Raw genomic sequence first — 25,897 nt, forward strand, 5'->3', positions numbered from 1 at the left:
CCACTTTTTCAGAATCACATCTGTAGTATGTGATTTAATTTATAATTTAATGATTTGAGTCAGCCTATTAAGAGAGTATCATAATTGTAGTGAATTTAACAAATTTGTGGTTTGTCAGTACAGTTTTCTAAAGGCAATTATGAGATAGGTGTCCTTTGTTGTCCTTCTAGGTTTATTTTAATAATATTATAGTGACCTATCACTTCTAAAGACCTATGTTCCAAAAAGCTTGTATATTGTGTTCCAGGTTGGTGTGTCAACCCTTACTCTGGGCATTCATTACCAGTGTGATGTTTTAGGTCTGTTTTAATTTTTGCACGCTCTTCCCTGGCTGTGATCTCAGGTTTGGGGAAGTTCTCACTGGGTGATTTTGCCAGACTCTCATCCCTTCTGTTTGAATAATGCAGGTACTTTGATGGAAACCTGGAGAAACTCTTTGCTGAGTGTCATGTAATTAATCCAAGTAAAAAGTCTCGAACGCGCCAGATGAACACACGGTCGTCAGCCCAGGACATGCCTTGTCAGATCTGCTACTTGAACTACCCTAATTCAGTGAGTATTTGCTTAGTCGAGTTGGGGGCACTGGCCCAGGGAGCTTGTGCAGCACTGTGTCTGAGAAGAGCGGCAGCCCATGAAGCTAAGCACGCTTGTCCTGATGTGACCGTCACTGAGCAAACCTGCAAGCTGCTGCTCCTAATGTCTAGCAGGAGGAACTCCCTGATAGGCAGAGCACACTCTTCCTTGCCCATGAACTAAAACAGCTTGAATGACTTATTCTTAAATACACACAAAATCCCTTTAATACCAGGCCATTAAGGAGATTGCTGGGATTCACCATCTGAAAAGGTTTTTCCTAATTATAGAAATCACTCTGTAGAACCACATGTTAAGAACTAAAACAGTCCTTAAAGATAAAAGAATACTAAGTATAATATGCACAGGAAAAAAAGGCTTAGGAATACTTAAAATAATGATCTTTCTTATAAATCTTATGATAAGTAAGTAGAGGTCCAAAGTCTTAGAACCTCCTAACTTAGAAGTTCCATTGATGTAAATATAGGTGTGGTGCAAAGAGCACTAGATTTGGAGCCTGAGGAGCGGAGTTTAAATCTAGCTTCTGCTATTTCCTACATAGTCTTGGACCAGTCACATAACTTCTCTGGGCCTCAGTTTCCCCCCCATAAAATGAGAAGATTGAATTAGGTGCCCTTCAATTATTTTAGCTCTAAAACTGTGGTCTTATTTGGTTGTTAATAAATTACTGGTCCAGTTTAAAGTTTGAATAAGATTAACAGATGAATTTGTCATTGCAGTCTTTTATCCCTATAAATATTGTGTCATTTCTCATCCCCCCAAAACAACAAAAACACAGTTCTCTTCTCCTAGGATTTCTTTTTGAAAGATGTTCTTTTTAAAAATAATTTTCATTGTCTTCTAATTTTATTCGTGTTCCCTATAGTAGCAGTGAAATAGAATCACAGTAGAATATTAGTCTGTTCGTGGAATAATAGATTTAGAGGTAGAAAGATCTTTGAGGTCATTTAATCCAACCCTCTCCCTCTCAACAGGGAAAAGTATATAACACTAAACTTATTAGAAGTAACAGTGGGAAAAGGGATGATGTGTTCTCTAGCCTTATAGTGTATTTTTCTGAAATGTTCTATGAATTTATCCTGTAAGTTCCATTTGCAATTAGAAAATGATGCAGAGCAGAATCTGGTATGGGTCACAATATACAAATTTTTTTTTTTTAATTTTTTTCATTTTTTGTGGCAATTGGGGTTAAGTGACTTGCCCAGGGTCACGCAGCTAGTGTTAAGTGTTTGGTCTGAGGCCAGATTTGAACTCAGGTCCTCCTGACTTCAGGGCCTGTGCTGTATCCATTGCACCACCTAGCTGCCCCATAATATAATTTCTTTAAGTGAGTTAAGATGATACTGTTGTGGTCTGAAGTAGATGTTAGGGGTCTCTAATGTGATGCCTGCAGAAATGAGCTCAGACTAGATTTGCTGAGCTAAAAAGGCTTCAAGTTAGGGACCAGGGACAAACTAAGGAGAAACTTATCCGAAAGACATGGGATCTTTTTCACTAGCAATAATTTGTTTTAAAAAACCACTTAGTTTTAGAGGATTTGTGAGTCTATATCAGTGACTAGTGTTTCTATTAGTAAAAATATGAATCCTTAGAATACTTAAACATGCAGAAAACCTCTGCCTATTCTCTTCTTATACATGTAAAATTATTTTCATTGTGTATATTAGTTTATAAAATTTGTTTATTGAGCTAGTCACATTTAAAGAAATTAACTTAATGTCCTGATTATTTTGTCCAGCAGAGTTTGGTCATATTTACTATTTCCATACTTCATAAAAGTTCTGTAGTTCTTAACCCTTGTAAAAATTGGCATTGTCAAAGTAAGGAAGGAGTAAACCCAGATATTTTAAGACTTCAAAGGCATTCAAAAGCCATGCCCTTTTTAAAAATCACATCAGCTTTAGAAGTCTATTGGAACCCATCATGTTATACTGACCCAGACAGAATTCTTTATACTGTTGACTCAAGGGAGTTTATTAAAGTTAGTAGACTTAGAAACTTCACTTTCCCTCCTCAGTTTGACTTGGGGGAGAAATACCTCAGTATGTCTATTAGTACTTTTTTTTTTTTTTTTTTTGAGCATATGCCTGTTTGTTATTTCTGTTTTCAAACATATTTTGTGGCCTTTGTACATATGTGAAAGCCTTAAAGTGTTATACAGGTGTGGCTCTTTTAAATATCCCTTCCAGTATGATACTGGAAATAAAAAACAGGAGCCTGTCTTGTTTAACCCTTTCTCATCTACAGTACGACCCAGGAGTAGTGTTTGAGTCAATTCCACAAATTCATTGAAATAGTAATTCTAGAAGACTACTTCTTGAAGATATATATATAGATATATATAGATATATATACAGTATTGTCTCCCAGTATAGCCATTTTTTAAGTTAGGGGTATTATCTGTACAAATTCTTGATAGATCAGTTTTGTTTTTTAATCCATACCATAGTATCCTTTTTAAAATTATTAAAGTACCTGTAAGACATTAAATTAAAGCATCTAGGTTAGAATCCATTTAAGCAATTGATAGCCTTCTACTATGAACTTGAAACTTTTTTTTTAAACTGGTTAATATCCTATTTGTGAAACCTTCAATTCTTGCCAAGTCCCAGGTGACTTTTAATTGGAAAAGAATGTGTATACATGTTTCATCCTACTTAAGTTGCCACATTCTAGAAGCATTTTTGTTGTTGTTTTTAAGTCTGTCCATATTACAGAAAACCCCATAAAACTGAATATGGTTCTACAACTAGGGGAGAGGAATTGCTTCACTTGCCAGATGTGGCTTCATTTTTTAGAAACAAAATACGTCATACTAAAATCATCCTATAGTCTTTTTCCACCCTAGATGTAGAAACAGTGATCCCATTTAATTATTGTTTTTTCCTCTCTAGGAGTCTTAGGTAAGAGCTTGTATATGAAACGTTTTTAAGGTTTTGATGTTTTGTCTTAACAGCCCCTTTCTGCTTATATTCCTTTGTGAGAACTTACGTGCTTCCCTATTTGGGATTTGCCTATCCTTGCTTGGTTTGACCCATCTGTAGTGCAGATATAGCCTAGTTAGTGACAGAAATGATAAACAGGAACTGAGCTATTGACATGATACAAAAGGTTATGAAAGCCCTCAAGCTAAGATGTTAAACCTGAGATCAGACTATATACAAGCCCCAGATGTAGAAGTGTTGGAGGCAAGGAAGAGCAAAGGGAAAGGCCAGACTTCCAAAGATGATGCTGAAAGGATCCAGCCCTATCCCAGTACAGAGGTAACAGGTAGGATTCACCAGCCATCAGGCCATACAACAGTTGCATAAGTGCATACTAGGTGCCAGGCACTACGCTAAGCATTTGCTGCTACACAGTGAACCAGTGACATCATGAGGTGAATTGTTGAAGTTAGGCAGAGTTGCACAAAGTCGTCAGCTTCACTCACTCCTCCGGAGCCAGCCGAGTCAGGAAGAACTGGGTTCAGGTCTTACCTCTGTCACTAGCTGTGACCCTGGACAAATCATTTAACCTCGTGGTGCCCCAGGCAGCTCTCAAAAATTATAAATTGGGGGGAAGGTGCTTATCAGCCTTGGAGAATCCTCAACAGAGAATCCTCCCTGTACCAATGAAATCCCAAATCTATGCTCCTTCCACAAAAAGAAAAAAGCAACATTTTAAATGTTGGTAATCAATGAAACTTATTTTAATAAGAGACATTTCTGTTATGAGAACGTTTAGTCAATAGAGCAACCTCGTGTATGATCACAACTTTATGGATTATTACCCACAGTTCTGTTTGCTAGTAACATCTTGGATAGAAACACTTAACCTTTCAAGCTTCATTTTGCTGAAATAAAGTAGAGTTGGATAAATACCATGCTTCACAGTAATGTTGATTTGTGGATCAAGTAAAATAATATGAAAAGCTTTGAAAACTATAGAATGGTTATATGAGGATAATACAGCATCATTGCTGGTACTGTGAAACACGGCAAAAAAAATGTTTTAGAGATCATTGAGGTGAGAAGTTTTCTTTTGTTCCCATTGCAATTCTTAAAGTAACCTACAAAAATTGAATCAGGAACACTTTTCCCTAGGTACCTTGGAGATAAGCCCCTCTGTGTTGGAGAGTAATCAGAACCAAATACTTTGATAGTACACTGATATGCAAGTATATGTATATGCAAATTTATAAGCTTTTTTTTTCCCTTAGTCTTCCTCACCAGCCCCCCCCCCCCCCCCCCATTATTGTGTGAGACAGATTGATTTTTCCAGATACCTTTTTCGGGGGTTTTTTTTTGTTTGTTTGTTTGTTTGTTTGTTTTGCTGTTGTCCTCAGATAGATTATTTGTTATCATAAGAAGTCAGTCTAACATCAATACCAGCGCTCAAAATTTCAGTGAATCTTTTTTTTGTTTCTGAATGTCAGAAGGTGATACAGTTTTCCCTGAAACAGAAGAAAGCAAAAGAGACAAAATAATCCCTAATATTATCCGTACCATGCTTTGTCCCTCACAGGCTGGTTGTGAGAAACAACACTCTTTGAAAACCCCCTTAATGCACTTACTTAAATGTGTGCACATTATTACAGAGATAGCGGATTCAGTTATGGGAGAAAAATAAAACAAGATCTTCTAGCATTGTCTCTAAATAAACATTAAGAAAGATCAGTAGTTTAGATCAACGTTTTTCCTGTATGGGGTAATACTCAACAGGCAAACCTTTCTTTGTTTTTTGGAAGATTTATCATTAACTAGATTTTCATTGTGACATTAACTTGAGATTGGAACTTTAACCACAGTATGTATTTGAAGTAGTTTTAAATTACTGTTGTTTCTTGCATTTGGTCTTCATTTACCATACTACTTGATAACTTAACAAGGCCAGATACTTAGTAGACATCAAATGGGGTGGCTAATCTTTTTTTCATTTAGCGTATATCTTTGACTTAAAGGTTTTTAGGTTTTGCTTCTGGGTTTTACTTTATTAAGTTAGATTGTCTTTTCCAATACCTTTGTTGAGGCTGTTTTTCCTTTTGTTCAGTTCATATATACACATATATGTATGCACATGCACGCATGTACTCATTTTTTATTTATGTGAAACTAAGGTGAATTGGTGTGACAGGATGTGTTTGTCCAGAGTCTCCCCTCCTCACCAGAAGTTCGTGGGTTTGGCCCTTTAATTCTGCATTGGACAGTACAGGCCCTTATAAGGAACATGTAATGTAATTTAATATTACTGCCTTATCTCAAGGCATATTCTATGGAGATTTCAAGTTAAGTCATTGTTAAAACCCATTTGTTTTTGCTGCAGTATTTCACTGGCCTTGAATGTGGACATAAGTTCTGTATGCAGTGCTGGAGCGAATATTTAACTACCAAAATAATGGAGGAAGGCATGGGACAGGTAAAGAAAATCTGGTTTATATTTTGAAAAATTAAATTTTTGTACCTGCTACTGGTATTAATATGCTAATTAGGGTTTGGGCATGCGAGATAATACAGACAAGTGAGCAAAAATATTGAATCTTTTTACTTTATACTCTACATTGTGAATTAGATGACTCCAGAGCATATAGATGGGAAAATGAATTTTGAATGTATGTGATTCACTCTTTTTCAGACTATCTCATGTCCTGCTCATGGTTGTGATATCTTAGTGGACGACAGCACAGTTATGTAAGTACTTAGGGTGGATTCCTGTATGTTTTCCTCTTTGTTCAGACACCAGACTAAATTGGCTTTCTCAGAGCATTGTGTAGTTGCTGAATTTTAAATGTAAAAATATTAACACTTTCTTAATTCCTTTCTAGTGGTGTGGGCCAAAGACTTTGCATTTACTACTTGAAGCACTTCTTGTAGTAAAATACCCAGTCAGTGTTCAGGCAAACTATGGATTGTGATAAGCACCTTTTTGTTACTCCCCCATGGTAATGGAGAGAGGGGTAACATTGGGTATGTGGATTTCACAAATATCGTTTTAGCTGTTAGTTTCAACAAACTTAGAGACCAGTGAACAATTAACTAAAGTTTACTCTTAAGATTTTCCATTTTTCTTGTTCTCCATTCTTTACCAACACATGGGACGTGTATGAGCCATATGTAAGGAAGAATCACATCAGTAAATATCCCTTGTGAATGGTCATCTGTTTTCTGAATATAAATTCCTAGTGATGGGGGGACTCACTTCCTATGTAGGTAGAACATTAAATTTTTGGATGGCTGTAATTAGGAAATTCTTTTGTCACATTGAACTATAATCTGCTCTTTTGAAACTTCTAGGGGTAGCTAGGTGGCTCAGTAGATAGAGCATTGGCCCTGAAGTCAGGAGAACCTGAGTTCAAATCCGGCCTCAGACCAAAACACTTGACACTTACTAGCTGTGTGACCCTTGGCAAGTCACTTAACCCCAATTGCCAGAAAAAAAAAAAAAAGAGACTTCTACCTGTTAATCCTAGTTCATAAAATAATAGATGTAGAGTTGGAGGGGGCCCTAGAGGCTCTCTAAGTCCATCCCTCTCCACCAAATCACCAAACTCAAGTTACCTGACTTGACATAGCAATTAGTGAGAAGAGCTGGGATTTGAACCCAAGTCCTTTTCTCCTTTACCATGATGGAGGGCCATTCAGCACAAACCTTAATTTCTTTTATCCCGGACAGCCCTTTAGATGCTTAAATTCAATTCAGCATACATTAAGCATCTACTGAGTACACAATAATTGCCAGGCACTGGGGATGAAAAGATGAAAAATAACTATGCCTGCCTGCCCCCAGAAAGCTTACTAGTTCTTATCTAGTTCAACTTTTTCCTTTTACAAATGAGTAAACCAAGCCCTGGAGCATTTTAAAGTAACCTGTCCATTGTCTTAGAAGTAGGAAGTAGCAGCGTCAAGATGTGAACATGGGTCTTACAGTCTCAAGTTCAGCATATAAACTATTCTAGTTTGCCAAGTTGCCTCCTAGCAGAATTTGGTCCTTCTCATGCCCCTCATGGAAACGTCTTCTCCAGGCCTTATGGGGCTCAGTTCCATTTTGTACACTGCTTAAGTATTCTGCACCAACCCTTGTCTTTGCTTACATTTCTCCTAAGGCTCGAAGTACATTGCAGTAGCATCAGTTCTTCTAGAATCTGGAAAGCTACACATACTCGAATGGGATGGGTAGCATTCAATTCTTGTTCTAGCAAACATGAACTTTGTTGCCAGTCACAAAAACTTGAAATATCTTGCTTACCAAGTAGCTGCCTTGTTCATCCATTGAAAATCTTCTATCCTCATAGAAAATAGAATATTCATTCAAGGAATGTATTGACTGTGGAACGCCTTCATTTGGATTTTAATAAGTGTTCAGAGATTTGAAAGTATCGAATTCAACCTTCTTCATTTCACATTTAAGGAAACAGAGTGGTGAAGTGACTTGTTTTAGGGTAACATAGCTAGTTGATAAGAAAGCCTGACTAGAACCCAGGTCAGCTGTCACATTACCTAAATGGGCGTGGATAATGTATCTTAGTTTTAGTTAGTTTAGACAAATAGATACACATTTGAATTGATAGAGTTGCAGAAGAGTCACATAAATTTTTAATATCAAATTATTTTGAATATGCTTAGAGATTTTCTATTTAAAGGAATCAAGCTTTTAAGCAAATACACCAATACTCATGTAATTGTAAAACTTCTAAATTATGTACAGTTTTACATTTTTTCCCAGCTCTTTTATGTACAAAGCTCGGACTTCTTTCTGTATCTTTGTTTTCTAAGATCACACGTTCTTGGCAAATGTTAAAAATCAGGCAGAACACTTTGGGATTTTTGAAGGAAAACTGAGAAATAAAAAACTTTCTTCTTGCCCTTTTACCATCTCTGGACATGGGCACCTTTGGGGAAAAATTGATATTTGAAAGAGAATATCTTTTATTTTTGTTGCTGTTACTGTTGCTTGCAATATATGCCTTGATTTTTAGTTCATGAAGAAGGGTACTTTAGTAATTGTCTAAAGATAACTAAATTGGTCTTTAGTGGCTCGGCTTTGCCTTTAACTTTTTTTTTTTTCCTCTTGATGCTGATCTGGTTATTAGCTGTCCACCAATTAATGAGTGGGAAGGGAAGTGAAATGAGACAACTACTTTCAATTTTTGTATTTAAAAAAATGTTTGGGGAAGAATTTTAAGATTATAGGCTGCAATTAGATTTGGAGATAAAGGTTTTTATTTATCCAGGATAAAAATAGCTATAAACATCTCCCATGCTTACATAACCAGTAGCTTCAGAGTCATAACTGATAAGGACCTTGTGCCTTAGTTCTGAAGAGCAAGCTGACCACTGGTCAGACTTTGAAAGAACCCTTTTGATATAGTCACCTTCTACTGCAGGTGAATTAAGTTGTTGTGTGAATGATGGGATGAAGAAGAGGTCATTTTTTTAGTCTGAAGGAGAATTAGAAACTAGATTTGTAAAAATCTTTCAAGGCTTTCCAGTGAGATTGAGGTAATCTGTTTCTGTTCTCCCTGGGCCTTTAACCTACATAGAGAGTTAACGTTCTGAATAAATGAGCTCAGCATGCCGAATCCTTGATTGCCACAGCTGTCATAAAACCCCTGAAGTCATCTCTCTAATACTATGGCCCTTCCCCCCCCCCCAAAAAATATCTATTCACCTAATTGTCCTTGCTATCCTTTTTTTCCCAGATAATGGAGATATCTAAAATGTTGTATCCTGACATGATGGAAGAGTTAGGATCTGTGCTGGTTTGGTCTAAGTGAAGAAGGATAGGGGAGGGTGAAAGAAAAATATCTATGCCTGTGTCTCGTTATATGAGAGTCATTTTCCTTTCCAGCCACTAATTATTGACCTTATTGATTTGATCCTTTAATAGTGACAGGATCTACTGGACTGATTCTAACTGAAGTTAAGTTGCTTCCTAAGTCACCTCTTATAACTAAATACATTGATTCAGGGTTCCAAAAATGAGCTCAACCTCCTCTTGCTTAGAGATTTAATTTTGTCAATTCCATGTAAGTGGTTTTGATCGAACATCCAGAGTGTGTAGAAGATGTTTTGGTCATTTTGTCACACAGTGAAATAAATGTCTGTCCCAAATGCAATTCTGTGCAATATTTTAGCTTAGAAATAAAGCTCCAAAGTAATGGCTCCCAAGAAAGGCTCACCTATGTCTGAAAGATTTTCAGGAGATGAGCCAAAAGATGTTATGAGTATATGTCCTAGACTGGTGCTAAATTGAGGTGCAAAACTACATCAAAATGTCCTGTTAGCAGAAAGTTAATGGCAGCACATAGACTGGCATAGCAAAACCTTACTGATATTTGTCAACTTATATAACAATTTCAAAGCTTAGATTCAGCCAGTAATGCAGTTTTGCTATTTTCCATACCCTACTTATTTCAGGAAGAGTGTAGTTGATTGGATCATGTGACCAAAGATTCTCTATGTCTCAGATTAGTTATAGCATTGTAGGATGGGGACTATCCTACAGTTCATATCAATTATGAACTTTAAGGTGTTTTATACTGAGTGTGTCTGAAGTTCTGGGGAGATACAGAAATTATTGGAGGTCCAAGCCCTCTCTCATGGAACAAACTACTAACAGAGAGCATAGCCTTATACAGGAAGGTGACTAAGTGCTGTTTAAGAAGAAAGGATTATTACTAACTGAGTACTTCGGGAAAGGCTTTGTGAAGGACATGGCATTTGAACTTGAAGGATGCCTTAGGATTTCATCAGGTAGAGATTTTCGATACACTAAGTAATAGCATAAACCTTGGGAAGAAAGCACAAGACTTCTACAAAGGATACCAAGTAGATTGCTAGATAAGAAAGATCTGTGGTGAATCTGTCTGTGAGGAGTTTGTGGTACAGGAACTCCTTCTACCAACACAGGTTCACAACTGGTCTGTGATTTAGTGGGTTTCCAGGGAGTTAGCAAAGGGACAAAGGCTTAAATTATTTGCCCAGGATCCTACAGTTGGTATCAGAGAATAGATTTAACATCCTAGCTCGCCCTGACTTCAAGCACAGCTCTATCCATTACACCACACTGCCTCCGCAGTTTGAACTGTATTCAGTAGTTAATAGACTGAGAAATTGGAGTCAGAATGGTGAATGACATGATCATCTGGTATGTGATGATAACAGTAGCAATTGGGGTAACGTAATAAGATGTTGGAAAGAAGAACCAGGAAGGCAAGTTATGGGAATAGAGACATAAAATTAGATTCAAAGGAAAGAGAAATAAGGAAAAGTGATCTTTGTTTGAAAAGATCGTTGTTTTTAGCTATTTCACGTGAATGGTGGGGGCGATGAGCCAAATTGTGAAGGCTTAAGTAGGTTTTGAGGAAGTAGGGCATTGATTATAGGCTTCCTAGAGTAGTTTAGGCCTGGCTTTATAGGGCAATGTAAAGGGAGAGATTAAAGGAATATAATCCAAAATAATTGAATCAATTTTTTGGATGACTCAGGAAAATTAGCTTTGGCAAAGAGTCAGGACTGTCTCTTCTCCTGAAAAGGAGGTGAGCAAAGAAGGGTAAAGAAAGTGATGAATTCTGAGGGTGTTGGTAGACAGGCATTGAGCAGTCTACCTTGTGTCCCATCATCTTCTGTGAATAGACTGAAGGCCAGAGAGTATTTGGAGATTTAAGGGAAGAAAATAAGAATAGTGATAGATGAAAACTTAATAGGAGAGAATGAGTCAAAATAATTGATGTTTTAAAATATTGAGAAGAGTTGGACTAGCTCTGTTTTAGACCCAGTCTTAGTATGAGGTTGGGACTTTGTTACTGAAGGAGATGCCCTCCTGATTTGGGTAAAACCTGCTTGTGTTTAGTTTCAGAAAAATAAATTTCTCAACAAAATGAATTTCTTATGCTTCTTTATGAACAGAAAAGCTATGTTTTATGTTTCCCCTTTGGCCTTAGATTGCCAGATGATTTAGAATCAAATTTGCAATTCAGTTGTATGTAATTAGCTTACCTCAAATATTTCCTATTTCCTCTTTCTTTTACATCCCCCTTTTAGTTGTTTTTATCCTTAAATATTCCATTTTGTATTACTTGGAATTTGTGTCATCATTTTGTGAATAACATATAAATCCTTAAAAAAAAAAATCCCAAAGAATTACCCTGTTGTAAAATCTATATAAGAAGAAGAAAAATAAAGCCATAAAATGAGCAGGACAAATTGATTATACATTTTGGATTCCAGATAACTTAGCCTTGTTGCAGCTCTGGGTGTGGGCATCAATTTAAAATTTGTAGTAGACCTTGCCAAAGTTATATTTAAATTCTTGATTTCATAGAAATGATGTTGATAAACTGCTTTGATTGGTACAGTTAAGGTGGGTCGTGCCAAGCATACTAATGTCGTTAACTTGCAGCCCATCTCCCCACTTATCAGTTTGTAGCTATAAGCAGAGATTAGCAATTATGAAATAATGTTTTATGATTGTTAATGTAATATATTCTAGGCAAACCTCTCAGTAAACTGTTTTTGTTTCTTTTCTTTCCTGATAGGCGTCTGATCACAGATTCAAAAGTTAAATTAAAGTACCAGCATTTAATAACCAATAGTTTTGTAGAGGTGAGTGGTTTTCTCCTGAAAATTCATTGTTTTAATGTTTTGGGATTTTTTTCTTATTACTGTTATTATCACCAAGAAATCTCTATTAGAATAATTGAATTGTACATTTGCTTTGGAGGCTAATAATTATATTTAAATAGCTCTTTTGAAAAACTGGAAACCAGTCTATTTTCAAAATGGGTGTCTCTCTTGAGAATTTGGTCTTTGACCATCAGTTTTTAAAGTTGTTAAACCATTTTGCCAAAAGTAGTATAGAACTAACTCAGTGTTTTATTACTAAATCAAATAAGCAGTATGTATTTTTAAATTGCATAATAGCACATTTTCAGTCTATACAAAATCATAAGTCAGTGGAGATGCATAATTAGAAAAAAGCGTATGAACATTCAGAATAATCTCAATGCTTTTTTTAAAATTTATTTTCAAAAACATTTTTTCTAATGTCCCTTTGTCCAGTTGAACAGCTTTTTAAAAATGAAAAATCACTTTCCTAACAAATATGCATAATACAACAAAGCAAATTTCCACTGTTCATGACAAAAAAGTATGTCTCATTCTTCATTTTAAGGCCCTTACCCCTCAGTCAGGAGATGGGTGTCATGTTTCATCTTGAGTCCTCTGGACTTGTTATTGCATTTTTTTTATTGATGTTCTGAAGTCTTGTTTCCTATTTTGTTGTTGTCATTGAATAAATTGTTCTAGTTCTCACTTTACACTGTATATAAATTCATAGAAATTTTCTTAGTTTCTTCTGAAATGTCTTATGTCATTTCTTATATTACACAATTTATTTAGCCATTTGCCAGTAGATGGGCATATACCTATCCCTCTTAATTTCTACTTTTTGATTACTACAAAAAGTGCTGCTATGAATGTTTTTGTACATATAGACACTTTTTCTTTTATCTCTTTGGGGGACAGACCTCCTACTGTTATATAGCTGGGTAAGAAGATATACACAGTTTAGTACCCTCTGGTGCATCCTTTAAATTGCTTTTCAGAATGGTTGGCATAGTTCACACCAACAGTGCACAACTGTGCCAAGTTTTCCTAGTTTTTTTTTTTCCCCTCCTAAGGGAAGTTCCCTTCCCTCCAAGTTTTCCTCTCTGACATATACCATTTTCCTCAACTGTCAAATTTGCCAGTTGGATGGGTATGAGGTATTGTTCTTCTGAGTTGCTTTTACCTTGTAATTCTGTAATTATTAGTTTCGTGGAGCATTTTTTTTTAAATACGGCTGAAGAGATCTTGGATTTCTTTCCTTGAGAACTGCCTGTTGGCATCCTTTGACTATTTATTTAAAGAATTTCTCAATATCTTAGTCGCTCTCCCTACAAAAGTTTTTATTTTGTTTGAATTCCTAAAGATATCTTAGAGCTAAATGCTTCTGAACAGATCTCCTTTAAACTGCTGTGTAGTAACTCATAATCTTCCCTGAACAGAGAAAGAACATGAGTTTCATTTCCCATTAAAGAAATCCCATTTGAAAATAGTCGTAAATGGATTTTTGCTCAGTGATCAGTGCTTATAAATAGTGCAAAAATATAGTCATCTAACAGTTACAAAATAGGCCAAGAACCAGTGGAGGCCATACACTAGTGATCATTTCATAAAGAACATTGATTCCTAAATTGAGTAATTTTCTGTCAAGCACTCCCTTTGTAAGGGTTGTTGACTCTGTTCTGACTGTCTCTACTAACTGTAAATTGAACAGTATTTTGAACTAAATGTGACCCGCTCAAGAATGGGCCAAGAAAACCATTAAGGCACCAAGAATTTTCAGCATGGTTTTATGAAAGTGAAGCTCAGTGCACATAAGCCCCCCAAAGTAAGTCAGTATGTTCTTGGGAATATTCATACATAAGAGCTTGCCTTTGGAGCTGTATTTGTTCTCCTTTCTTATTTTCCCACTTGTTTTTTTTAATCCTTTTTATTTTTCCCCCAGTGCAATCGACTGTTGAAGTGGTGTCCTGCCCCAGACTGTCACCATGTTGTTAAAGTCCAGTATCCTGATGCTAAACCTGTTCGCTGCAAATGTGGGCGCCAGTTTTGGTAAGGAGTTGAAAGAGTAGCTTTTCTTAAATTATTAGATCATAAAGGTAGCTTTGTGATCTTGATTGTAGGTTCACATGCTCTTTTTCAATGTATATTCACCAAGCAAGAATTGGTGGAAAAGTTTCTTGTTGAATTTGAAATCTTTTTCCTGTTTATATATTTTGGGAGCACATTCCTTTGCATAAACTAAATGTTAGCAAAATTTTTGTTTAGTAGGCGATATTCCGCACAATAGAACTGAACTAGGGAAGAACACAGACATGCAGGTAACAAGGCAAAGGTCCAAAGGGGTTCATATAAAAACATGGACCCACAGAACAGCCTCCTAATGCTACTAGTTTGCATAGGTCTCCATAATTTTAAGCACTCTCATATAGTAATTCAGATTTCTAAAGTGCTCAGGTAGTTTATAAAAGTATTACCCCGTTTTAGAGCATATAGATGGATGGTAAGGCCCATGACTTGCTTACATATGATCACAGACTTGTGGCCCCATGATCAACACTCTGTCTACCATACTGCCCTTTCTGATCAAGTCAGTGGTTTCCCATGTTACCATTGAGAGGAAACTGGAACATGGATTGCTTAGGAAGTTGCCCAAGGTCATATGCCTGGCTATTAACTGGCAAAGCCTTGAACCCAGGTATAGTGTATCAGCCTCGTCACATGGTGTATCTTATGCCTATAGTCTTCCCATCTCTGCGAGGAAGGCAGTGGAAGTTCCCCTTTCCCCTTCTCTGAAGTCAAGCCTGGTTGTCAGAATTTCACATTGAGTTTTCTGTTTTTGTTTTTTTTCCATTTACATTGTTGTATTGGTTGTGTTATTCTTCATTTCTTACAGAGTAGTAATATTTTATCCCATTCACATTCCACAGTTTATTTAGTTAGCTCCCATCACTGAGTACCTACTTAGTTTCTAGTACTTTGCATCCATAGTAAAATACTGTTGTGAATACTTTGCTTAATATTGGGCCTTTCTTTTCAATTCCTGTGATTTCAGTTATCTGTGTGTAAATGACTTCTAGATCTTTTTGTCCAGCCCTAGTATCTCTTCTGACCTCTAGTCCCCCATCACCAATTGCTTGTTGGGTATTTCAACTAAAGGTCTCATAGAGATCTCAAACTCGGCGTTCGAAAATAAAGTCAAAACAGGCTCATTATGTTTCCCTCAAGCCTTCCCTTCTGGATTTCAGCTATCCTTCCAGGCACTTAGGTTCACAATCTTGGTGTTGCCCTCAGTAGCCTCTCTGACTGCACATAACCAGTCAGTGCCTAAATGTCATCATATCTTTGTCTACCACTCCTTTCTACCCCTTCCTATCCTTTGTTAAGGCCCTCATCATTGTTCATTTCCCAGGAGATTGCAGTAGCTTACTGACTGGTTTCCCTGGCCCAAGTTTTCCCCCAACTCCAGTTTATCCTCCTAAAGTTATCAAATTCATAGTAATAAAGTATAGATCTGATCATTCTACCTCCTTCCTACTCAGTAAATTCTAGTGGATCTTTATTATGTCTAAGGCCATATCCTGTAATAAAAGAAAGCCCATATGTATTTGCTCCCACTAGAATGTAAGCTCCTTGCTTTTTATTTTTGTGCCCATCACTTCTCCCGGTGCTTGGCTACATAGTGGCACTTAATAAATGCTTGTTGATTGAATGCTTAGAGTGTATGTTTATGAACTCTGGGTCAAAGTATGAACATTTGAGTCACTTTTTTAGTGTACTTCCAGCCTACTTTGCAGAATGTTTGGACCCATTCACATTTCCACCTGTAGTGTGATGTTATGCCTGTCTTCCTGCATTCCCTCCAGTAGTGACATTTCCCCATCTTTTGTCATCTTTGCCAGTAGGCTGGCTATGAGGGATAGCTTCAGTATTTGATTTCTATTCCTCCTACTATAGCCAATATCAGATTGCATGCTGTCTTGGGGAGGAGAGGGAGAAGAAGAAATTTTGGAACTCAATCATATAGAAGTAAATGGTGAAAACCAAAAATAAGTAAATAAATGTTGTGGTTGTCTTTCTGATTTGGAGAAATCTTTTCTGTGGATAGATTGTAGTTTCACAGATATTCTGTTGAGTACTGTTTGTATCATCTGATCAGTTGTGTAGTGGACTTGGAGTCAGTCAGAAAGGCCTGAGTTCTAATTCTACCTCAGATACTTGTTGGTTGTGTGGCCCTGGGCAAAGAACTTGCCCTTGCTGGGCTCAATTTTCTCATCTGGAAAATTTGGGGTAAAGTGCTCTATAGATGTTTTATCATTGTAATCCTTACCATTTCACTATTGTCTTTTATGTTTACGTATCTATGTTATTTCAGATGTTTCCCTTCTTGTTTTTTCTGCATTGATTTCATTAATTCAAAAATTATTTTTCCATGTCATGTGATCAAAATTATCTTTCTCTGGCTAACCATAGTTATAAAAGGTGCTTGATCTCATTCTCATGTAATGTCTTTATTATGTGAAGTTTTATATGTTCAGGTCATGTATCCCTTATGAACTGCTTATATCATTTGTGCATTCTTTTACCTCCCCTTCTCCCCATGTTGTTCTTAGTTCCCTGTCTAGCCCTTCTAGATCTATCCTCTGTTCTCCCCAACACAAAAAGAGCAGTCTTTTAAGAAGCCCCCAGCAAGTGCTCTCTTTCAGCTCTCTATTCAGTAGTACACCAAATTCCCTTTGACCATATATAACCAGTATCACATTTTGCAGGAAGTGAATTTCCTTGGAGAAGGTGAAACTGGGCCAGAGCCTAGAGGTCAGCACATTTTAAATGGGCCTAAGCTAGAGGTGGAGAACCTACCATCTAGGAGGCCATAAGTGGCCTTTTGACTGAGTCCCAGTTTTACAGAACAAATCATTTTATTAAGGGGATTTGTTCTCACTTGAGGGGGGAGGCAGGTTCCCCACCCCTGATTTAAGCAAAGTATTTGGCTTTGGATCTATGGAGTTGCTTTATTCAGACATGCTCCAGGGACAGTTACCTGGGGTTTTTTTTTTTTTAGGATAGAAGCTTCTAGTGAATGAATTTTTATTGATGAATCCAGGATGAAAAGCAAGTCAATAGGTAATTGGAAGTTAATTTTAGAATAATAAGGATATGCCCTTCTTAGGTTTGTAGTCTGTTATGTAACATAGATATAAAATACAACAGTAACTATTAATGCTTACAGGGTGTCTCATCCTAAATTATAGGGAGCTACATATAATGCAATGGCTAATGTCACTTGAATTTTCCTTTACTGCCAAAACTTAAAGAAGTAAATTTCACAATTACCTGGAAAAGTGATGGTTTGAATTAATACAAGCTTAGCCCCATTGACTGAAATTACACAGATTCCAGATGGACTCTTGACTGTCTGACCACACTTGTAGTGGTGGACAACTCTAGCAAATAATACAGAATATAATTGTCCAAATAAGATCAGATTTTATTCACTTTTAAGAATGCAACATCTATATCTTTCTCTCCTTCTGTCACAGCTTTAATTGTGGGGAAAATTGGCACGATCCTGTTAAATGCAAGGTGAGTTTGCTGATATATTTGTTTTTAACATTTTCGAATGACTCCAGTTGACGATTGCCAGCTTTGCCAATGTTTATCCTTCTGCCAGGAGGCTTCATTATTGCCATCATCCATTCACGTAGAGCAGGACTCTCTTACTATGTTAGGACAGTATTTGGAGCATACATCAGAGAGGAATATTGCTCGCTTAGAAGATTAAAATAAAATAAGAGCCTGACTTTCCAAACTGTAAGATTGAAGGCTTTTGGAGTAAATCAGAATTATTATATAAAATAACACTCCTGCACACCTAGTTAGAAATTGTCAGAAGTCTTTTCATTTTTGTTACCTACTAGTGATGAAGGAATTGATTTCTTTGCTCATGAATTGGTCCTGCACATACTCATTATCACTTCTAGGCCCCTTGGGCTGAAATCAGATGTAGTAGTGTTTTTAATTGGGAAGCAATAGAAGATTTGGAGGGTAGCCTTATGTACATGGTCTTGATAATTAATGTAAGATTTTAACAATTGGATTTTTATTCTTGTCATGGTATACATGGTTAGATGTAAGAGAAGATTTTACTTGTTAAATTAGCTGTAAGTTAAGCTTCAAGAACTTGGGGGAGGGGGTGCTTATTTATCTAAATAAAGATATTTATCCTTTAGTAAATAGGTTTCCAGTCCGAAGACTTAGGATTCACTGGGGATGTGCAAATGTATTTGTCTTTTTAACAAAGGATCAACAAGAAAGGAGAGGGTGTTCCATATGCAGTCAATTTTCTATGTTGTTAGGACTATCTCAAACCATTCCTCACCTTACCCCTCCCCCCAAAAAAACTTAGGTGTTATGCATAATAAAACCAAAATTCTGCCCCAAAAGATTTTAATTTGCTACATTTTTTACATATATATTAAAGGATTTCATACATAATATTTTGAGCTCAGTTCTGAAATTTGCAAAACAGCAGCACATTTTCTCTGTGGAAATCTTGATACCTTGTCAAGTTATCCAATTTCTAGAAAATGCTCAGTATATAGTGCTTGCTAAACACAAACCCAGAATTCTCTGATTTCCTGGATTTGCACAGTGATGAGATTTGGGGTTCCAATTTTTGTCCCTTCTGTATTCATCTTTTCAAAACCTACCTTGCATCACATGTACCATCTCTTCCCCCTACCCCCATCAGTTGTACATACTGGCAAATTTGTGTAAGATAAAAGGTTCCTGAAAAGAAAGGCCTTTAGAAGTATTTAGTATTTTTTCTCCCAAAACCTTTTGTTGTACACTAATAGCTGTTGTTTCCAAACAGTGGTTAAAGAAGTGGATTAAAAAGTGTGATGATGACAGTGAAACCTCCAATTGGATTGCAGCCAACACAAAGGTCTGTATTTGACTTGTCTTAGCTCTTCATAATGGGTAGCTTTAGTTCTTCCCTTTTCTATACTTTGTGGCATCTATATAGAGGACTTTTGGAGGCGAGGTTGTTATTGTTTTTAAATTTCATCTAATTTGTTTATGTTTGAGCAAAAGTTGGAAACTTAGTTTGAAAATATGTGATTTGACAGTGCTAGTTATGTTGCTTCTGTTGATAATTAGTTTTTCATGTATAGTTTACGCTGAAGTTCTTGTTGTTAAATTCAGATTATTTCCCCATTGAGGGGCTTAACATCATTTCCATTGTGTGAATGTGTGAAATAGCGATGCTTTCCCTACAGCAACTTGGTTGTCTTGTGTTGATTTGTGTGTCTGCCTTGAAGAGATGCCCTGAGTTTGCCTGGTTGGGATTTCTTGTGGCTTTTGGAAAAGATTAAAGGTCAGAATAGAGCAGAGCAGCTGCTAAGAAAGATGGTTGGAGATGAATTAAGGAAAGCAAGCCTTGTCGATGTGGCTGGATTGTTTATTTTGTGTTCATCATGATTTAAGAATTTGGGCATGAGTGTGATACTCTTTTACTCCTCAGCTAATTTAGAGGTTTGTGTTTGTGATATAGTTAGTGCAGTTTTAATATTCCATAGTTTAGTTTGTGCATCTGGAAAAATCCCAAGAGGTTTAGAATAAGCAGGGTAGATGTTTTTGTGGAACTTTACACTTGAATATTTAGAAGGACATTGATTTGGCCATCATCATGTGGTCCCTCAGCTGGTTTTAATGGAGTAGTAAGCACTTTAAATGGGCAGCATGAAAAGAACTCCCCAGACAAGTTATCCTGGATCACCATCAGGCAACTTGGCTGAAATACTGAATGAGAAAAGCTTTCTGTGTGAATGATTTGTGCATGTGTGGCAGGCAACTCTTACGTGAGCACATCGGTTTGAGAGAGGGGTGCTGCAGTCTGCATGTGGTAAAGGATATTTTCTCAGCAGGAGTGCCCCAGACTCCCACCTCAAACTGGGGAAGAAAACAAAAAGCATGTCGGAGCTTGCAGAACACAGACTTGTAAATGATGGGGGGTCCCGGATAATTTGCCCAAGTGCCCTTTTAATGCAGCATTGCTATTATTTTTAAAATCCTTTTCACACACGTCAAATTCAAGTGTGGCTTTTCTGTCTTAGTGAGAGTGAAAATACTGAAATAAACTTGGTGGGGTTTCTTCACAGGAGTGCCCTAAATGCCATGTAACCATTGAAAAGGATGGAGGTTGCAATCACATGGTCTGTCGTAACCAGAACTGTAAAGCAGAGTTTTGCTGGGTGTGTCTTGGTCCCTGGGAACCACATGGATCTGCCTGGTAAGTTAGAGGAACAGAGTGGATTGGAAAAGGGTTGCAGACTAGATGACCCATTACTTCTAGTTCTAAAGCTTTTCATTAGTATTTATTCTTGGTTGATGAGTGGCTTTGTTAAACCTTTATTCTGCTTTTAGGTACAATTGCAACCGCTATAACGAGGATGATGCCAAGGCAGCAAGAGATGCACAGGAGGTAAGTATGTGTCCTGAAAGTTAAGAAGATTTGAATGGGAGAGTCTGTTATATGTTCTCATTAGGGAGTCATTTGCCCCAGAGTGTAAGAATTATAAACTGTTGGAAAATTATCCTAATAACTGTTATAGTGTTATATTGTTATCTTGATATATTGAGTGATATAAAGTAGGGCGGCTTAATATTTGAAGGAAGAATCTGGTGAGAATCAATGCTTTCACGTCACCTATGACTTGTAAATCATCTGATTGCCATGTTCAATACCTATCTAGCCGCCTTGTGTATTGACACTATGTAGATCAGAGCTCAATGCTTTATTTACATGTTGAAACTTTGCCTGTCTTACAGATTTCCATATTGATTCATCATTATTAGAGCATGTTTAGATTATTAGGTGTTTGGATTGACATTTAATGAGAAATGTGGAATACTTCTGTAGGTAAACATGAAGATTTTTCTGACCAGACCCTTTCAGAGTTCAGGAATTATTTGCCCTTTTTTTTTTCTTTTTTCCCCAAAGTTTAGAAATGCACTTGCCCTGCCCATTTGTAAAACTTGAAGCATTTGGCACCTTCCATGTATCTAGCTGATACCTGAGGGTTCTGGGATCTGCCAGGAAGATGTTTCAAAGTAACCTTAAATCAACTGAAAGAAATGTCCTAACTAAACATCTGCTTTTTGTTCCAATATGTTTCTTCATTTTCACTTTTTAGGGATTTTTCTCATTTTATGTTTACATTTATCTTTTTCAGGTGGAATGGGGTGGGGTAAAGTCAGTACTTAGTCTCCTATTTATTTAATCCTATGTTGTTTCCATAGCTGAAAAATTGAACTTGAATAGACACTTAGTCCTTTCTGTTTTTCAATGTGAATTGTTTAAAATGAATACTGAAAAAATGTATGATCCTACATCAATTGGATATTTCCTAACATCTAAATATCCATAATTATTGTAAGTAATAATTGCGAGTTGTTTTTTAAAGAATTTTCACATAGGGTAGTGTATATATGCCTTAGGAACCCCATCAAAGCCCACACATTTATTTGTATTGTCAAGGCAGCAACGTATGGCTAGCTTGAATTCTGCTGTCTTGGTGTGATGGGCCTTTGAGCATCATCCCTCTTTCACAGGTAAGGAAGTCGAGGCTGGGTGAGATCAGTGAACATGTCCACTGCCCTCGGCACTTGGGAGGGACTCAGATTCCTGTTTTCTCACCCTGAAGTACAAGCCTTCTTCCCCTGAGCATGCTGCTGCAGCTGAACTTGATTGTTAATGGGCCACAGCTTATTTAATGGGGACCTTCAGAATTTAGGACAGCCTCCTCCTTTCCATCTCTAGTTTTCTGTTCTTCGCATATGTAAAAATGAGGAGCTCGGAAGACTATTTTTCCCCATTCTCTAATTCAGGGATGGGTAATGCAACTTAGTGTGTATAAGCATGAAAAGTAGAATAAAGCCCATCTGATGAAAGGCTGTGCAGTTGATTGGCTTTGGGGTGTGCCTCATGGGATAGCGTCCTGTGTTGACTGTTGCCTTACCTGGACAAGTATGTGTTTAGGGCCTGCTCCCTCCTAGGTATTTCTCCCCTAGGCATTAGGAATACATAAAGGAAACAAATATAGTTCCTGATCAGTTTGCCTTCTACCAAAGGGATATCCAGATTTATTCATTTAAAGGCAACAATGCTTTGCTGTGATTTTGGGCTAAAGTGTCTGTAGTCTGTAGGTGCCCCAGATAAGGGCAGAGAGGAAAGAAATGCGTCGAGGGCTCTCAGCAGTTAATTGCTCCTTAGGGCAGTGGCCGATCATGACACATGCCTACCTTTTCATACTTAACTGCAGTACTTTGTTACAAGGGTCGGGGGTGGGGGGGGGGTTGGGTTTGCTCATGAAGCTTTGTCAAAATTTACTCTTCATTTGACGACACCCCTTCTCCCCCCCAAAAAAAAAAGACTTTACAATATATGAATTAGGAAGAAGAGTTACAGGCAAAACCATAATCAATATTTTATGTATATGCTTTGATTTTTAGTAAGCTGTCCTGCCTGATAGCATTTATTTTAAAAGATCATGAGTAAATAGGAATTGGTTTTTCTTCACCCATGAGCACGATTTCTGGCCATTTTCTGTGCTTGGCCAGCTGCCTGCCTGTCTGTCTCAGTGAGTTACCTCCCTCCAGCCCTATGGCAGAGACCTGAAAGTGCCTGAAAAGGGCCATCGTGCTCAGCCAACCGCTCTCTGTCCATTCACAGCGGTCCCGGGCAGCCCTTCAGAGGTACCTGTTCTACTGCAATCGCTACATGAACCACATGCAGAGTCTTCGCTTCGAGCACAAGCTCTACGCTCAGGTGAAGCAGAAGATGGAGGAGATGCAGCAGCACAACATGTCCTGGATTGAGGTGCAATTTCTGAAGAAAGCAGTGGACGTGCTGTGTCAGTGTCGTGCCACTCTGATGTACACTTACGTCTTCGCCTTCTACCTCAAAAAGAATAACCAGTCCATCATCTTTGAGGTAGGAGACGCCCGAGCTGAGCGGTCAGAGTCACTGTCTAGGACAGAAAGGGGAAACTCAGATGTGAACATGTATTCCTGGCTTGCCTCACATGGTTGTAAATGCTTAAAATGAAATACATAGGTTATGGTTACAAAGGAAACTAGTTAGAGTGAAATAATTACCAAAAAATTTTTTTCAGGTTCTCTGATCTCGTGTTCAGGAGTCCAGTTCTAGGGGCAGATGAAAGCAAGGATGGGGAACTTAGATTTCTCTGTTGAAAAGTCTTGAGACCAGATAGCAAAGACAGATAACGTTGTCATTGGTCACAGGACCAGAAAGCATATGAAGTATCCTCTTAGGCTCTCTCCAGGTGTAAGCAGACTGCTGTGGTTTACCAGGGAAGGATTTACATTTCATCAGACCAGACAGCAGTATTCTAAGGTGCATAAAAGAAGAGTTCTTAAACTAGATTGAGAGCTTTTCTTCAGCAGGGTGGCAAGAGCAACTTAGAGCTCTGTGGGTAGAATATAAATTAAACCTGTTTGGATGCTTTTTGTTCTTGGAGGCCTTTGATCAGAGTCATCCTCTGGGGCCAGCCACACTTGAAGAAACCTTGTATACGACCCCTGTCTCAGGGCCTTCGTGTCGCTTTTGCTAAGCGCAGGTGATGTCTGTGCCTGCTGTACTATATCTGTCAGTAATCATAACCTTGACTCAGCTTTTTTCCCCGGGTTTTGTCTTCAGTTTCATACCAAGTGTTTTCCAGAAATGAGCTGACGTGATCTATTAGATTGTAAATCCCTTGAGGGTAGTGGCTGCCGTTCCTCATCTCTTTGCCCCTCACACATGTCCAGATACGTTGGTGTATTTGGGGCAGGTGGGAGTCTGGGCCTGGATCATGTAGGCAGGGGCAGCTGCGCTGTAACTCAGCCTCTGAGAAGTGAAATGACTTGCTAAGTCGTGTGCTACAATGTGTCAGAGGCAGGGTTTGAACCCAGGTTTTCTGACTCCAGTCTAAAACCACTGAGCCATGGTGCCTCCTCATTTTGCAAAAAATAACTGAAACTATTTGAATATTCTTCAGTTGAGTTATCGTGAGTTAGTAGATGTGAAGCTGAACCTCAGAGACCATGTAGTCCAACCCCTTCATATGACATAATTGGAAACTCAGATCCTTGGACATTGAGACTTGCTGATGTCCCTCAAGCAGCAAATGTGAAAAGTAGAATTTGACCCCAGGCTCTGACTTCAGAGCCAGTCTTCTTTTGCCTGTATCTTACTTCCTCCCATTTTTGATCCAGAAACAGAAACATTTGATGTTGCTTTAGAATTTGTTGTCTTTTTTTTTTTTTTTTAAGAATTTTTGTCCTTGTTTTTTTTAAAGAAGAAAGCATTGCTGTGGGTTTGTGATTGTGTGTGTGTTATACTTGTCTATAAATATCTTGTTTTGTTTGACATGAGTAGACACTTTCTGTCTTTTGGATGTTTGGTTCTGAGACATAAATTTGGAGAAAGTATGCACTGAGAAGTTCCCTATTTTGAGATTCCATGGAAAGTGTGAAGAGAGTGTTGGAAGAAGTGAAAGAGTACCTGGTTATAGTGGAGGGCAGGGAGTTTTTCACTTGTAAGTGAACAGAGTGAGAGAGATTTATTGACTGACAGACTTATAGGCTGGACACTTTGTCAGGCTCAAAAAAGTTAAAACACAATATAGTTCTTGTTTTTATTTTTTATTTTTTTCTTTTTTGGGGGGGGGGGGTGAGGCAGTGGGGTTAAATGACTTGCCCAGGGTCACACAGCTAGCAAATGTCAAGTGTTTGGTCTGAGGCCGGATTTGAACTCAGGTCCTCCTGACTCCAGGGCCAGTACTCTATCCACTGCGCCACCTAGCTGCCCCTATAGTTCTTGTCTTTGAGGTATTTATAGCTTAGTGTCGAAGACAAGACACCTAACGCATCTTTGTTTCCATCTTTTGACGTTGATTTCTGTCGTCTTCCCCACCAGCTTGGCTCAGGATTTTTTCTTCCTAACAGTGAGGCCCACCTGAGGCGGCCTATTCTCACAACTTACATTGAATTTTTGATTAGTGCATACAATCCTAGTGAATTCTGATATAGCCTCCATTGTGTCTGAATCACATTAACGTTGACCTCTTCTAATGAGAAGAAAGTGCACAGACTTTAAGAAACCATGAGACTAAGGACAGAAAACACATTGGATTTTCTAGAGCAGGCTCCACTAAGGAGCCCTGGGGGAGCTGTCTCTGTCCCAGAGCCTGGGGAGCTGTCAGGTAACAGAAAGTGTGGAGGAAGAAGGGTGTGGTGAGTGGAGGAGCAGCTAAGAGATGTCATGGTTCTTTCAAGTAAAAAACACTGAGGCCTCTTGTTTTTCTTGCAGAATAACCAGGCAGATTTAGAGAACGCCACCGAGGTGCTGTCAGGGTACCTGGAGCGAGATATCTCCCAAGATTCACTGCAGGACATAAAGCAGAAAGTGCAAGACAAGTACAGGTGAGGTCACGAGCTTGGCCAGCTCCCACAGCTGTTCTGGCAACATGGTGCTGCCTCTGAGGTGGGGGCGGGGTTCAGTCCTTCACTCGTTCTTTCAGTGTCCGAGTCGTTCTGGCGCTCTCCTGTTTTGGGGTGGGGGGATAGGAAATGAGGGAGTTAGAGACAGATACGCAGCGCTGCAGACTCTGGGAAAGTACAGAAGATCACAGCACACTGTGTAAGGAAGAGGGAATAAC

General features: G+C 38.0%; 1 protein-coding gene across 1 annotated transcript in view; it reads left to right on the top strand.

Annotated features, from left to right (window-relative positions):
* ARIH1 (ariadne RBR E3 ubiquitin protein ligase 1) overlaps nucleotides 1–25,897 on the top strand; it is an 82,139-nt gene that overhangs the window by 52,299 nt on the left and 3,943 nt on the right. The window contains exons 3-13 of the mRNA XM_027847392.1: nucleotides 408–552; nucleotides 5,896–5,988; nucleotides 6,205–6,260; nucleotides 12,107–12,173; nucleotides 14,119–14,225; nucleotides 17,714–17,756; nucleotides 19,048–19,119; nucleotides 20,336–20,466; nucleotides 20,601–20,658; nucleotides 22,909–23,169; nucleotides 25,549–25,661. Of these exons, the coding sequence (XP_027703193.1) occupies nucleotides 408–552; nucleotides 5,896–5,988; nucleotides 6,205–6,260; nucleotides 12,107–12,173; nucleotides 14,119–14,225; nucleotides 17,714–17,756; nucleotides 19,048–19,119; nucleotides 20,336–20,466; nucleotides 20,601–20,658; nucleotides 22,909–23,169; nucleotides 25,549–25,661 (1,146 nt within the window). The remainder of the gene's footprint in view (nucleotides 1–407; nucleotides 553–5,895; nucleotides 5,989–6,204; nucleotides 6,261–12,106; nucleotides 12,174–14,118; nucleotides 14,226–17,713; nucleotides 17,757–19,047; nucleotides 19,120–20,335; nucleotides 20,467–20,600; nucleotides 20,659–22,908; nucleotides 23,170–25,548; nucleotides 25,662–25,897) is intronic.

Source organism: Vombatus ursinus, unplaced genomic scaffold (genome assembly GCF_900497805.2).
Source record: "Vombatus ursinus unplaced genomic scaffold, bare-nosed wombat genome assembly UNPS02015404.1, whole genome shotgun sequence".
Classification (NCBI taxonomy): Eukaryota; Metazoa; Chordata; class Mammalia; order Diprotodontia; family Vombatidae; genus Vombatus; species Vombatus ursinus.